The 14,355-nt window shown below is 58.7% G+C and overlaps 1 protein-coding gene across 1 annotated transcript in view; it reads left to right on the top strand.

Moving 5' to 3' along the window:
- SDK2 (sidekick cell adhesion molecule 2) overlaps window positions 1–14,355 on the top strand; it is a 266,290-nt gene that overhangs the window by 226,096 nt on the left and 25,839 nt on the right. The window contains 6 exon segments of the mRNA XM_045489616.1: window positions 747–882; window positions 2,275–2,331; window positions 3,926–4,027; window positions 4,167–4,282; window positions 9,971–10,163; window positions 12,897–13,034. Of these exon segments, the coding sequence (XP_045345572.1) occupies window positions 747–882; window positions 2,275–2,331; window positions 3,926–4,027; window positions 4,167–4,282; window positions 9,971–10,163; window positions 12,897–13,034 (742 nt within the window).

The raw sequence follows: 14,355 nt of genomic DNA, 5'->3' as shown, positions 1-14,355 counted from the left end.
CGAGGCCTCCCTGGAAGAGGACGCTCCCTTAAGTGAAAAATGACCTTGTGCAGCTGGAAGCCAGGACAAGGCTGGCAGAGATCCGGGCCTTCCTGGTGGAGGGGGCAGGGAGGTGCCAGCAGCAGCCAGGGAGGCAATTAAGGAGCTAATAAAAAGCTGAACCATTTCGGCAGGCTTTTAAAAAGAGGTATCGTAAAAAGTAGCTTCCACCTTCTCCTGGAGCCTGTTCTCCAGCTCAGCTGTGGATGGGAGCGGAAAGCAAAGGAGAAAAATGATAAAAGGCAGAGCAGGGGCGCACGTGGGAGCTCTTAACGCTCATTCACGTACAAGAACAGGGAGACGACTCCCAGGAAACGCTGGTCAGGTGGCACGTGGAGGGGCCACCCGGCTAGGCAGGCTGGTGCTATGTGAGGGTGACCCTAGGCAACAGTCTGTGAAAGAGCCCAACGATGCTGTGTGACCTTGGACGACTTCCTTACCCTCTCTGAGCCTCGCCTTCCTGCTCCGAGAATGGGAATGGCTTGGCGACTCCAGTCCTTCCCTGCCTGTGTCACAGGGAGTATCGCAGAGATGAAACCACCTCACTGCTTTGTAAATTAAAAATGCTCGGTGTCCTTGTGATCCTTTCCCTGGTGGAGACTCCGTCTCTGCTCTGTGGTCACAAGGGGCAGGATGGGGAGGGAGGGAGGAGCAGAGTGGAGTTCCTTGCCCCCACCCCCCACCTTTCCGCACCCCCTTCCTTGCAGCCACCAGCAGAGGACAAGATCAACGGCATCCTGCTGGGCTTCCGGATCCGGTACCGGGAGCTGCTCTACGAGGGGCTGAGGGGCTTCACACTTCGGGGCATCAACAACCCAGGGGCCAAGTGGGCGGAACTTACCTGTGAGTGGCATCCACAGGGGTCAGGGGACACACGGGCGGGCACACTCCCCTCCCTGCCCTGAAGCTCGCAGCTTCCTGGACTCAACTGTGACCCAAACCCTGCCGCCCTCTCCTGTGTGTGCCTCTCCTCCCACCCCACCCTCGTCCCTTTCCTCGTGGAGGATTTATTAAGCACCTTCTGCATGCCCTCAGACCCTGGGGGCACACATCAGTGAACAAGATAGAGGTCCCTGCCCTCTCCGAGTTTGCAGAGCTGGTGCTCAAGAAATATTCTCGGCAATAAATGTCTTAGATGGTCGGCAAGACAGCCTGGGAGCACGTATTCCAGGGGAACCAGCGCTCACCCCAAGAAGCAGCAGTGTGGCCAGCCTCTGTTTCCTCGGGGAGGTCACTCTTCTGTCCTGGGGTCCTCAGCATCCAGCCTGCCTCTGGCGGCGGGAAAGGAAAGGGCCAGGAGCCTGGTGTGAATCCCAGGGAGACTCACAAGCCTGGGAACTCTTGCCCTTTGGGTTAGGAAGGTGACTTTGGTGGCAGGAGGGCGATGGCTGGCCATGGAGGACCAGAAGCAGGGGTGCCGGTTAAAGGCTAATGTAATCACAGAGGGAAGGCAGGAGTCTGCGGCCGAGGCGGCCAGCTCAGGATGGCATTGAGGGCAAGGATGGGAGATAATGTGCCATGGGCAGCTCTGTGACCGGCTCACGGCAGGGCAGGGGAGCGGCCAGGAGAGAGACGAGTCTGGGGGGTGGGGGTTCGGGGGGCGGGATTTGGGTCCCCAGGCAGGTGGGTGAGGAATGGAGCATGTAAGGTGTTCTCCCATTATTCTCTTAAACCTTTTGTGCCTTGTCTTCTAGCGAGTGTTAGCAGACAACAAAATGATCGAACGTGTAGCAAAGGAATATTATTAGAAAAACTCGGAAGTAGCTGATCCAACGGCTGGCGCTGTTTTCTTAACGTTTTTGCAGACATGTGCTTGTGGTTGTGATTTGGATATGCCTGAGGATGATACAGTCATATTTCCTGGTCGTAAAATGGTTTCTGGTTCATAGGAGGGAACTAACAACACCACTCTCTCACGGTGGTTCTGCAGTCCCGCCTTAGACAAGGGAGCGAGTTGGGTCGGAGGGTCCCCCAGAGCTGCCCCGAGGGGTGCTGGGCTCCAAGGGGCTCGCGGTGTCCCGTGTCCCCTGGCCTCGTGCACACCCTCTCTCACACCTGTCTGGGGCCCCTAACCCACCGTCAGGAACCCAGAGACCCCTGGTCTCTGTGCACGTGCGCTGCCTGGCCCCCTCCCCATCCCGCCCCTCTAATCGGGCTCTCCGTGGAGCGGGCTGTGTGCACTAACCTCCTCTGTCTGCTGTCTCCCTCTGGCCCCCTCCGCCTCCCACCCCGTAGCCATGTACTCCATGCGGAACCTGAGCCGGCCCAGCCTCACACAGTACGAGCTGGACAGTAAGTCTCCCTGCATGGCGGCTCCAGAACGGGGCCCACGCCTCCCACAGGGACGGGGAGCGGGGCCTCTGGGGAGGACACCTGACCAACGGCTGAATGGTGTGCCCGCCTCAGGCTCCTTGAAGAATAGGACCCCCCCTCCCCGAGCACATGTGACTTTCCGGAAACACACAAAAGCTAGAGGGTTACCAGGGAGGCGTCCTCCATCGGGTACAGAAGGACAGAGGGAACGGCTGTGGTCTTGTGCGCCGTGGGGGGACCAGCGGGGTGACAGGAGGTCCATGGGGGGAGCGCTCGGTCTGCTGCTTGGGTGTCCACGTCACTACCACCCGCCTCGGCCCGTGGACGGCACTTCCCTGCACAGCTCTGTGTTTCAGGCTGACCCCCACCTCCAGAGCGAGCAGAACCCCCACTTTCCCCCCAGGGACCTGGGAACGTTCCTTACTCTCCTTCTCAAAATTTTTTAATGTGCTCGTTTCGGCAGCACGTATAGTAAAAATTTTTTTAGCGCTTATTTATTTTTAAGAGCGAGAGAGAGCCCAGAGGCACATGAGCAAGGAAGGGGCAGAGAGAGAGAGGCGGGTGCAGAGAATCCGAAGCAGGCTCCAGGCTCTGAGCCGTCAGCACAGAGTCTGACGCAAGGCTTAAACTCAACGAACGGTGAGCCGAAGTCGGATGCTCAACCCACTGAGCTAACCCCTCTCACTCTCCTTCTGAAGTGCACGGTTCTCCCATCAAAGGCCCAGAGCTTGGGCAGGAGAGCCCCGTGCTCCGTGTGAAGCAAAGCGTGAAACTATGTTGTCCTTACCCTTCCTTCATCAGCCAATGGCTTCATGGCCAGTTAACTTAGGGTGACCCCCCCCACCCACATTCCAGGCAAGAGGCAGAACTCCCCCCACCACCACCACCGACCCGAAGCAGGGGGCCCAGGGACAGCAGTGGGAGAACCTTGTGGCCTCACCCCCAGCAGGGGTGGCACATCCCAGCCTGGGTGTCGGGGCCCACTCTCCCGCAGCTGCCCCTGTCCCCCCGCTTCCGTCCAGGCATCTCCCCCCAGGACCCCCAAACTTAGCAAAAACACAGTGTTTCTTAGCCTAGAATTCACATCCGATAGATAAGCCCCTTCCCTGAGGGCTGAGCCCCTTGTGTGAAGAGCTGTTTGATGGGGACTGGGCAGCTGGGAACTTCAAGCATCTGCCGTGGGGGGGAAGGGGTGACCCGTGACCCGGTGTGCCCAGGACAGGCAGGAAAGGGGGTGGCCCAGTGTGTCAGGGAGAACAGTTTGGTTCACACCAGTGAATATTAATAGTGTCTCTTTAATTAATTAATAGTGCCTGAATATTAATAGTGTCTCTTTCAGTCTCTAAAGTATCTGGTGTGCGCACCGTTGGCCGAGAAGCCAACCATAGACCTGTGTCCCGACTCCCAGGGGGGAGGCACGGCGTCCCCTGGCCACCCCACCCCTTGCCTTTTCCTTCCCGAACCCTCAGGCAGGAACTAGAATCACAGGTACATCTTCACAGCCTCCAGCCTCCAGGCTGTCCCCCGCAGGGATGGTGACTTCTCCGTGTTTCTCCCCTCCCCCACCCTGCAGACCTGAACAAACACCGGCGATATGAGATACGGATGAGTGTGTACAACGCCGTGGGTGAGGGGCCCTCGAGCCCCCCCCAGGAAGTCTTTGTCGGGGAAGCAGGTGAGCCCCACCTGCCCTTCCAGCCCCAGGAGTCCAGCTAGAGGAGATACGGGATTGCGGGGCCCCAGAACACCCCAACTCACCTCCTCCTCCTCTCTGAAGCCCACTTGTGCCACTCACGACCTCTCACGCCCTCCAGTGCCCACGGCAGCGCCCCGCAACGTGGCTGTCCACGGCGCCACGGCCACGCAGCTGGACGTGACATGGGAGCCACCGCCGCTGGAGAGCCAGAATGGAGACATCCAGGGTTACAAGGTACGGGCTCCAGAGGGGCAAAGGGCCAGCTCGGGGGTGGGAGTGACCCATGGGTGGTAGGGGGGAGAGGTCACCAAGTATACACCTGCTCTCTCGGCCGTTCGCACCTGACCCACTGAAATGGCGTGCGGCCGATGCAGAATTACAGGCATGCTCTCCAGCATCCTCTGGGCGGGCCCAGCTCAGATTCAGGACGTTTCGGGCCCTGCTTCGGTTTGCATCCTCTCCCGGCAACACCCCCCGCCCCAGTCCACCAACTCCCAATGCCGGCATAAGACCCCCCCTCAAAGTGGGTCTTTGGCCAACCCGAATTACGGTATTGATTTGGCCAATTAGTAGAGGACCGACGGGCTAAGACGCAGAAATCGCTGCTTAAAATTATCTCTAGATCTCCGTGGAGGTCATGGGTTACAACAGAATTCAGTTCGTCTCCAGTATTCAGCGGAGCCCTTTAGAACTCCTTTATCCTCCTGAACGCCCGGTGAAGCTGGCAGATTATAAATGTTTGCGCCCATTGTACAGATGAGGAAACCGAGACCCGGTTTAGATGGTCCGGCAAGATCACACAAAAAGCAGGTAGCAGACAGTCAGGCTGCCGGAGAGCCTGTGAGGGGTGGAGAGGGAGGGGGCGCTGAACACAACCGCCCGAGGAGGTGGTGGACAAAATAATAATAACGTGTCTTCTTGGTCAGGGTCCTTGGCCTTGTCGGAGGCCTGCGTCCTGTGCCAGCGTCCTGTGCCTCTCTGCTTCCAGCTGGCGGTTTGTTAGTCCAGAGAGAAGCCCAGCGCAGTGGTGGGGTGGGCAGGTGTGAGACCCCCAAGGGGCCTCGTGGGTTACTTGGCAGAAACTGAGTTCCCACAAAGGGAAGGGGCTCGCCCAGGTCACTAGCTTGTTCATGTAGGTGGCCCCGGTTTAAGACAGGAGCCCGTGTAGGAGTCTCTTTCCACGTGCGGGGGAGGAGGCGGGAAGGAGGAGGAAAGGCGTCTTGCTAATGAAGCTCTAAAGACGGATGACAGGCCTCCAGCCCGCGAGGAGGGCCAGCTGGGAAAGCTAAATACTGCCGCCCCGGCATATGCCTCCCACGGGAAGTGGGAGGAGCCGGGGCGGGGCCTGCTGCATTTAGTAGCCCCCAGACTGCCGAGGCGTGGAAGTCTCCAGTTAATGTGCAGACGCAGGAAATGTGAGGATGCACAGACAGACATCATTTATCACACGGCAGATGTCTGCGTGCTCCGGAAAACATTGCCGCTGTGGACATTAACTGGGGACACTGAGTGACTGCATCCCAGACGCGTATTAACATCCACATGAATTAACACCGACGTTAAGGATGTATTGACATCACCAGCCAGTGAGCACAGCTCAGATGAACTTCGCTGGGTCAGACTAAACCCGGGCAAGTGCGTCCATTCGGCTTCGGTCTTGCAGTGACGCGTGTTTATTGAGCTGTTATTTTGTGCCCGGCGGGGGTCTCAGTCTGGGAGTGAAGCGGTGATCGGAGAGGCAACCCGAGCTTAAATTTTAGGGGAAGAAGGCCAACGGTGCACAAAACAAGTAACACCTTCCGATGGTGGTAAATGAAGCAGGTGGAGGGGGTAGAGAGCGCAAGCCAGGGGGAGGTTTGGAATTTTAAGTAGCGTCATTGGGAAAGGATTTAAGAAGCTGCCGCTTGAGCCACAATGAAGAACAGGGTGAGAATCACGTGTTCTTCCGGGGGAAAAACATTCCAGAAAGAGGCAAAGAAGAGCAAAGGTCCTGGGGTCCGTGGGTGCTTGGCATTTACAAAGAGTCCCGTGTGTCCCGGAGCGCGTGAAGGGCGGCGTGATGGGAGATAGGTCCCAGCAGTGAGCTGGGTGGCGTCACCCAGAGCCCTCAAGGGCTCTGGCTGTCGCTCGGAATGAGAAGACAGACGCGGAGGGTTTGGGGCAAACGACGGACATGACTGACTTGGGTTTTTTAAAGGCTGTGGTGGGTGCTGTGCTGGGAGGAATCTGAGATGGGGAAAGCAGGAAGCCGCCAAGAGAAGGCTGAGTGATCTCAGTGAGGCGCGGCGGTGGTGTAGCCCAGGTGGGAGCAGCAGCGAGAGGCGTTTGCTCTCCGGGCTCCATTCGAACGTAGAACGGGTAGAATTTGCTGAACTGAATGTGGTGAGGAGAGGAGAAGCGACAGGAATGTATAAGCAATTGGTTGATGGAGCTCCAGTCACAGAGCAGGCAAAGGGGGTGGAGGGAGGAAGAGGCTGGAGTCCGGTCCAGACGTCTGGGCATCCAAGGGGAGGCGCCAAATGGAGCTGGACATACACGTCTGGAGTCTAGGGAGAGTCTAAGCTGGAGATGTGGAGTCCTCAGTATATAGAGGATACTGAAAGCCCTGAGATTACGTGTAGGTAGAAAACACAAGAAGACTGAAAACGGAGACCTGGGACCAAAAAAAAAAAGTGACTGAAATCTCGGAACCGACATAAAGAACACGCTTCCTGAAGGAGGAATCTGATGTGCCAAATGCTCCTGAGAGCTCAAGCAAGTGAAATCTAGAAAGTGAGTGTGCAGGGATTGTCAGGCTACAGCCCGTGGGCTCCCTCTGGCCCCCCACTTGTTTTTGTCAATAAAGTTTTATTGGAACACGGCCACACTCATTTGTTTATACATCGCCCCTTGGCTGCTTTTGAGTTACAACCGAGATGTGTGGCCTGCAAAACCTAAAGATATTTATTACCTGGCCTTTGACAGAACGCTGGCCGAACCCTGGATGATTGCATTAACCGACAAGAGTTGGGGGCAGGGGATGCCTGCCTGGAGGGCTTCCAGAGAGAATGAGCGGAGGCAGCAACTACAGATATCCCTTATGAGGAGTTTGGCTTTAAAGGGAAAATGGAGCAGGAACTAGAAACTGTCAACAGATGGGGGTGGGGGGTGGGGTGGAAATGAACGAAGTGACAACTTGTGTGAGTGCTAATTGTGGTCCCGGAAAGAGGGGAAACGTGATTCCAGGAAGAGCAGAAGCTGTGGTAGGGTGCAGTCCTAGAGGAGGCGAGAGGGGCTGGGATTTCATGCTGGAACGTAAGGTATTCTGGAAAGGAGGGGGCAGTGCCGCCTTGGGGGCCGAGGCAGACAGAGGGTATGGACACAGGGGCTGGAGGAGGTACAGGTGGTACCAGGAGCTTGCACAAACCTCGCCCGATAGCTTCCCGGTGAAGGGGCCTCGGCTAGGAGTGAGGAGGGGCGGGGAGATGGGGGAAGGATGAATGAAACCCAGATTTGGAGATGGGAGATGCGCGGCGAGCGGACCAGGGCCGGTGGCCAGCCCGCCCGGGGTGAGGCTGTGCTCTTGAACTGAAAGGGTGAATTCCCTCCGGAGGCAGCCCGGCTGTGGCGTGTGGCCGTGAACCTGATTTGCCAGAGGCATGCCGTTGGCCCCGTTGGATGTGATGAAACCACCAGGGCAGGGCACTGAAATCGCAGATACAAGGGGGGCGATTGTGAGAATTCACTCCTACACCCGCTACTCCTGCCTGCAGGAGGTGTTTATTCATTAGCAGGTATCTATGGAGCCAGCGTGCCCACAGGTACGATTCTAGGTGCTTGGGACACAAGGGAGCCCAATCCACCAAGACGTCAGCCCTCTGCAGAGTGTGCGTTCTAGCAGGCACCCGGCTACCTGTTGGCGTGCGCTACGACTCGGCCGTGTGCCCCTCGGGGGCCCGGGGTCAGCGCTCAGCCCTTTGTGCCATCCATGAAAGTGCCAGCCGGTGGTCGTCTGGCAAAGGTCCGCTGGATTCGGTGTGCACCCACCAGAGAAACCCACTGAGGGTGCCTCGCTTCTGTATGTGTGGTGGCCCTGGGTCCTGGACCCCGGTCCTCCCCACCCACCCAAGAACAAGACTCCAGCACCTGCCCCTCTCTGCCGCACCCTCCTTTTCCTTCCGTGGGCAGGGCTATAAGGCCTTCTGAAACCCGTTTCTTCCTCAGAGTGCCTTTTCCCGACCTCACGTATCCCTCCAGCTGTCAGCCATTTCTCTGGTTGGTCCCTTCATAGGAGAAATCCTCAAAAAGAATCTTCTAGACCCTGCCACTTCCAGTCACTGTCCTCCCGGGGTCTCTTGAACCCGCCCTAAGTTGGCTCTCACCCCTCACCCCCACTGTCCCAAGCGGGTTCTCACGCCCAACCCCACTGCCCCACGTGGGTTCTCACCCTCCACCCCCACCACCCCACTAAAGCCCTTGCTGTCTAGGTCCCGACAATCCCTGTGTTCACGGGAAGTCAGATGCAGGCCTCACCCTACCTGGCTTCGCACCTGCATTTGACACGGCAGACCTCTCCCTCCTCTGAGAAATGCTTTCTTCTCTCCGCTTCCCTCCCTGGCTGTTCCAGCTTCTCCCGGCCCCAACCCCTGCCCATCGAGGCCCCGAGATCACCCTGTGACTGTCTCTGCATCCAATGTCTCCGTGTGCACTCAGCAGGTACCATGTATGTGCTGATAACACCCAGATCTCCGCCGTCCGCTGTGGCTTTTCCCCCGCAGCCCAGATTCAGCAAGCTCTGTGTGCAGTGTTGTATCCCTGTCGCCGGGACTGGGCGGGGTGAACAAAATCAGTGGGTGAAGGACCACGGCAACTCTCTCTCTGATGTCTACTCATGTCAGAGGAATCTTTTTTTCTTAAGTGGGCCGGGTTAGATACAAGCAAGGATTTCAGGGTAGCAAGATGTCCTAAGTGCCAGGTGGGGACCCTGGTGTTAGCTTCTTCCTCCAGGCACGTTGAGAAATAAAGTCAGTCGCGTGCAGAAACCCGCTTGGGCAGCAGGTGGCGCCAAATACTCGCTGACTGTCAGGGGGTGGGGGGGCTTGCAGCTTCCCCCCCCCCATCCCCCCCCTCCCGCCAGGCTCAGTTCAGAATGCAGAGCTTCACTGCCCCTGAGCGCTAGCCCCGGCTGAACAGGAAGTCATTGGAAGCAACGTGGAGCACAGCAGATAGACAGAAGCCTTCAGCGGGGCCGGACAGTGTCTCTGCTCTTCCCTCCTTATCACCTCTGCTCGTCCTCACATTGGTCCTGGGAAGTGGGGTGTCTTTAGCCCCCCTGTCCAGCCGACAAAACTCCGGCTCAGGGGAGTCACCTGGTGAAGTCACACTGTGCTCGAGTCGTGCACTGGGGTTCGGCCCCAGGCCGGCCCGCCTCTGCAGTGGGTGCAAACTGTCCCGCTCAGGTGAATCTCCAGGGGCCTTGTCAACCTGCAGGTGCCTGGCAGCAGGCCCAAGGGTGGGCCCGACCCTCTGCATCTCTAACCGGCTCCCAGGTGGTGCCGGCCCGCTGGTCCTTAAGACAGTACGGCTGGGGTGGAGTCTGCCTACCCTGCACTTAACCTCCCGTCTCAGGTTCCTGGGGAGCAGCATTGGCTTATGCCTCCAGTAACTATATTCTGAGGGCTGATGTGCCGTGCTAAGTCCGCAGGCCCTGCGGCGAACAGATACGTGGAGTCTGTGCTCTCCTGGGGTTTTGTCTAGCAGAGACTGAAGTATTAGCTGTGAAAAGGAAGGTTCTGGAAGGGCCTCTAAAACAGCTCTTAAGTGCTTCTGTACTGACTGGGTGACTCACACCCGCTGTCCGGGGTGTGTGGATGGTGTGGACGAAAGGGGCAGGAGGAGAGGCGAATGTGTCCACCTCACTCCCACGACTGGCTGTGCCCACAGATTTATTTCTGGGAGGCTCAAGCTCAACGGCGCAACGTCACCGAGCGGGTGAAGACGCTTTTCCTGGCCGAGAACGGCGTAAAGCTCAAGAATCTGACCGGCTACACTGCCTACATGGTCAGCGTGGCGGCCTTCAACGCTGCGGGAGATGGGCCTCGGAGTACCCCCACCCGGGGCCAGACCCAGCAAGCAGGTAGGGGAGAGGGGCCAGAGGGGAGGGGCGTGGGGGGAGAGCCCACCTGGAGACGGCCTCCAGCGTGTGAGAGCACAGCCCAAGAAGAGAGGCCTGGGTGAGAGTGCTCAGAAGAGAGAGGCTGTCCCCAAAGAGCCTTGGAGGGAGCCCCCCGATGTCCCCTGCCCTCCCCACATCTTGTAGCCTGCCAGCCCATCTCTGCCTCATGCCATGTTCTTATATGGCCCCGGCTTCGTTCGGGCTACACGTATTTCTTGGGCATTTTCTGCGGCCCCGCACTGTGCTAGGTGCTTCCCGACAGTAAAGGACACCAACGAGATCCTCACCCTAAGGAGTAAGACAGATCATAAACACGTATCTAGATGATTGGCCTCGGGTGGCACTGAGCACGAGCGGCAGCAGGACGGGGACCGAGGCAGACAGGTGGCCTTGAACCGGTCTGCCTGCAGAGGCCTCTGAGGGCTGACGTCAGGGCTGAGAGTTGATGGAGAAGGGACCAGCGTGGGAAGCTCTGGAGGAGGGGTTCCGGGCATAGGAAACAACAGGTGCAAAGGCCCAGGAGGCTGGAGGGATTAGAGGAACTGGAAGCCAGGTGGCATGAGAGAAAATGGCCCGGACAGGATGGTGGGGGCAGGGGGGACGCTTAGAAGGAAGCCTGGGACGGATTCTAAGTGCGCTGGGGGGTCATTGGTGGGTTTAAGCCGTTGGGCAATAGGATCTGGTTTATGTTTTTAAAAGATCATCCTGACTGCTGTGCAGAAGACAGAGTGATGGAGGGGAGGGGAGGGCGTCAGGGAGGCCAGTTAGGAGGCTGGACGGTGGGACAGGGCTGAGAAGACGGGGATGGTGAGAACCCTGCTGCCTGCACGTGCAGTGCTGGGCCTATATACAGTGTCCAAAGGCAGGTCTCGGGTCCAGAAGCCCCAGGGCGGGCAGGGCTGGTGCTACCCCCCTTTCACAGTGAGGAGGGGTGGCCTGGGAAGTGATGCTTTTTGCCCAGGAACCCCTGGCTGGTCTGTGGGGAAGCAGAGGCTCGAGGCCAGGCCAGGTGAGCTGTCCTGGGCTGTCTTCATTGCTTGGCAGCCTCCTTTGCCTGTCCTTAACCTGTCTCCTTGTGGGTTTGAATACAAGCCTTTTGTCCTGCCCGCTCCGCAACCCCCTACCCCTGCCCACCTTGAAGCATCTTTCCCAACCTGCTGCTTCCTGTGCTATAAAGTGTCTCTCTCTCTCTTTTTTTTAATGTTTATTTTATTTTTGACACAGAGAGACAGAGCATGAGCGGAGGAGAGACAGAGAGAGAGGGAGACACAGAGTCCGAAGCAGGCTCCAGGCTCCGAGCCGTCAGCACAGAGCCCGACGCGGGGCTCCCACTCACGAGCTACGAGATCATGACCTGAGCCGAAGTGGGATGCTCAACCGACTGAGCCACCCAGGCGCCCCAATCACCTCTCTCTTAAAGAGGGAGCCAGGGGTGCCTGGGTGGCTCAGTGGGTTGAGTGTTCCACTTCGGCTCAGGTCATGATCTCGTAGCTCGTGAGTGGGAGCCCCGCGTCGGGCTCTGTGCTGACGGCTCGGAGCCTGGAGCCTGCTTCGGACTCTGTGTCTCCCTCTCTCTCTGCCTCTCCTCCGCTCATGCTCTGTCTCTCTCTCTCTTAAAAGTAAATGAACATTTTTAAAAAATTAAGAAAGAGACAGAGCGCCAGACCGTGGAGTCAGTTCTTAAGTATTATCTTTGAGGACAAGCTGTGGCTCCGAAGAAACCCTTTTCCTCCGCTGGCTCCCAAGGGTCTGGTGTGTGCATGTGCCTGCTTGTCCAGACCACTCTCTGTCTGTGTCATGGGCCGGATGTGAGCCCCTGAGAGCCTGGAAGCTGCCGTCAGCAGGACAAAGTGTTCTGACCCATGTCCCTCTCGCCTAGGGGAGGCAGGAAAGGCCCCCTGAGCTGGCCTTCCTCCTTCAAAGGCTGCTGGCTGGGGCTGCCTCCCGGAGCTGTTGGAGCTGGAGCGGAAGCAGGGTCCAGATTAGCTTAGGCTCGGTGGGGGGCGGCACCGGACAATGACAGCCTGGTCATCCCGCCTGGAGCCAGCTCTGTGCTTCCTCCCCTTCCTCTGTCCTCCCCATCAGAGTCCCCCACAGGCCCCCCCACTCCGTGTCTTCGGGGTCTTTCCAGGCTTCTCAGGCCAAGAAGGCATCTCTTCCGGATGGTTGACTTTCTGCTTCTGACAGTGTGGTCTCTCGGTGACAAGCCCTGGGGCTCCAGGGACGGGAGAAAGGCCACGCGTGGCTGCAGTGCTGGCATCTTCTTGTTCAGTGCCCACCTCATGCTCTGAGGCCCAGAAGGCCCCTGCCTTCTCCACCAGGGAAGGGGAAGCACAAGCCCTAGGAAGCCAGGACATCGCCTGGCCCCACAGCGACCCTGGAGGTGCAGCACAGCCGTGTTCCGAGCTCCCAGCCAGGGTCCGGGGCCACTTAGCAGGAAGAAACGGAGTTCTCCAACTTTACGGAAAAGAAAGTACTTTTTCTTCCCAGTTCTCGGACTCTGGTATTGGAAAGCGAGTGCTAGCAACGTCAGTGGGGGAGAGGAGGGGGTACCAATGACCTCTGATGACCACCCCCCGCCCTCTCTCTCTTCCCGGCGTCCAGACCCAATCACCCCTGCTAGTTCCTCAGAGCCTAGCAGGGTTTTGAACGTCTGTGGGAGGAGGAAGCAAACCACTTGCTGTCTGTCTGCAGCCCCCAGTGCTCCCAGCTCGGTCAAGTTCAGCGAGCTGACCACAACCTCAGTGAACGTGTCCTGGGAGGCCCCACAGTTCCCCAACGGCATCCTGGAGGGCTACCGGCTGGTGTATGAGCCCTGCACCCCGGTGGATGGTGAGTGGGGACCCTCCCAGCGTGGCTCCCTCAGCCTTCCCTTTTCAAGGGCTTGGGGTTACTGCACAGAGTTGGGTGTGGTGAGCATCTCCTCGGCTTATAAAGGCAGAAACTGGGACCAGGCAAGGGAAAGGGCATTTCCCACGCAGCAAGTCGGGGGCAAAGCCAGGCAGCAACCTAGGAGTCCCGAGTCCCAGGAGAGAATTTGCGTCTCCTTCCCCATCCGTGGACGGAAGTGGGGAGGAAAGGGAGGGCCCCTTGCGAGAGATACAGGGTCCCACGGTGGCCAGGCAGCTGTCAGGCCTGGGAAGATGAGGGAGGCCCTGACGGTCCCTCTTGTGCCTGCCCCCCCCCAAAAATTTAGGAGGTCAACCTTACTCCGGATAGGTCTTTGCCCCACATGGGGTCAGCAACCCGTTTGAGAATCTGGTAAAAGCCTTGGGGCCTCTCCCCGGAAAGCACGAGTTTGGGGGGGTCGCTGCACCCCTGTTCGCTTGTGAACCTCAGATCAAGAACCGTGCTGTGCAAGTGTCTTCCCCTCACCCTGACCCCTGTTCACCTAGCTGTCCTTAGAGCCCCACCCCTTCCTCCAGGCCCTGGTGGGGACCCTGCCCCCGTCCCAGGCTCCCAGTCCGGGCCGTGCTAACCCTGACTGTGGACAAGAGACACTTGCCAACTTTCTACCCCCACGCTGACGTGCGTGAACCCGGATGTCACCGCCATCTACTTAGAGAGGCAGGAAGGAGGTTGCCCCTGGTTGCCTGGGTCCGTTCCAGAGCCCAGCGAGGACTCGGGGTGTGGCTGGCCTACCAGGTGGTGGCCTGGTGGCCGGAGGTGACCGCCTGTGGGGTCACCTCGCTCTCACCTTTCCCTGGCTACAGAGCGGGGCCAGAACAAGGGGCGGAGCCCTGGGAGGGCCGCAGTGGCCGGCAGTTCTGGGTCAGCCAAGGGAACAATGACCCTCAGTCTTCCCGGCACTCCCTGCCCGCCAGCAGCTAGTTCCTTCTGCAGAGCCGCCCTGTGTGCTGGGACACGGAGCAGGGCTGGGCCCCAGGAGGAGATGGGGTCAGGTGCAGGACCCGGGAAAGGGGCCATCTCTCCCTCGGACAGGAAGGGGAGGACAGAGGTCATGGGGACAAGATGCAGGCGGACGGGACAGGCTCTCACCACAGTGGCCTCTGCCTGGCCCACCCAGGGGGCTCAGTGTGAGCACTGGCCTTCCGGTTCCTTAGTCTGGCATCGTCTGGCCATATGGCCAAACCGGGACTGGGTTGAGGTGTGTCCCCTCCAACTCTGGACTCAGGTGGTGTCTTTCCAGAAG

The sequence above is a fragment of the Leopardus geoffroyi genome, chromosome E1 (genome assembly GCF_018350155.1).
Source record: "Leopardus geoffroyi isolate Oge1 chromosome E1, O.geoffroyi_Oge1_pat1.0, whole genome shotgun sequence".
Taxonomy (NCBI): Eukaryota; Metazoa; Chordata; class Mammalia; order Carnivora; family Felidae; genus Leopardus; species Leopardus geoffroyi.
Note: the sequence above shows the minus strand (reverse complement) of the source record. Positions and strands in the feature narration are given on the sequence as shown.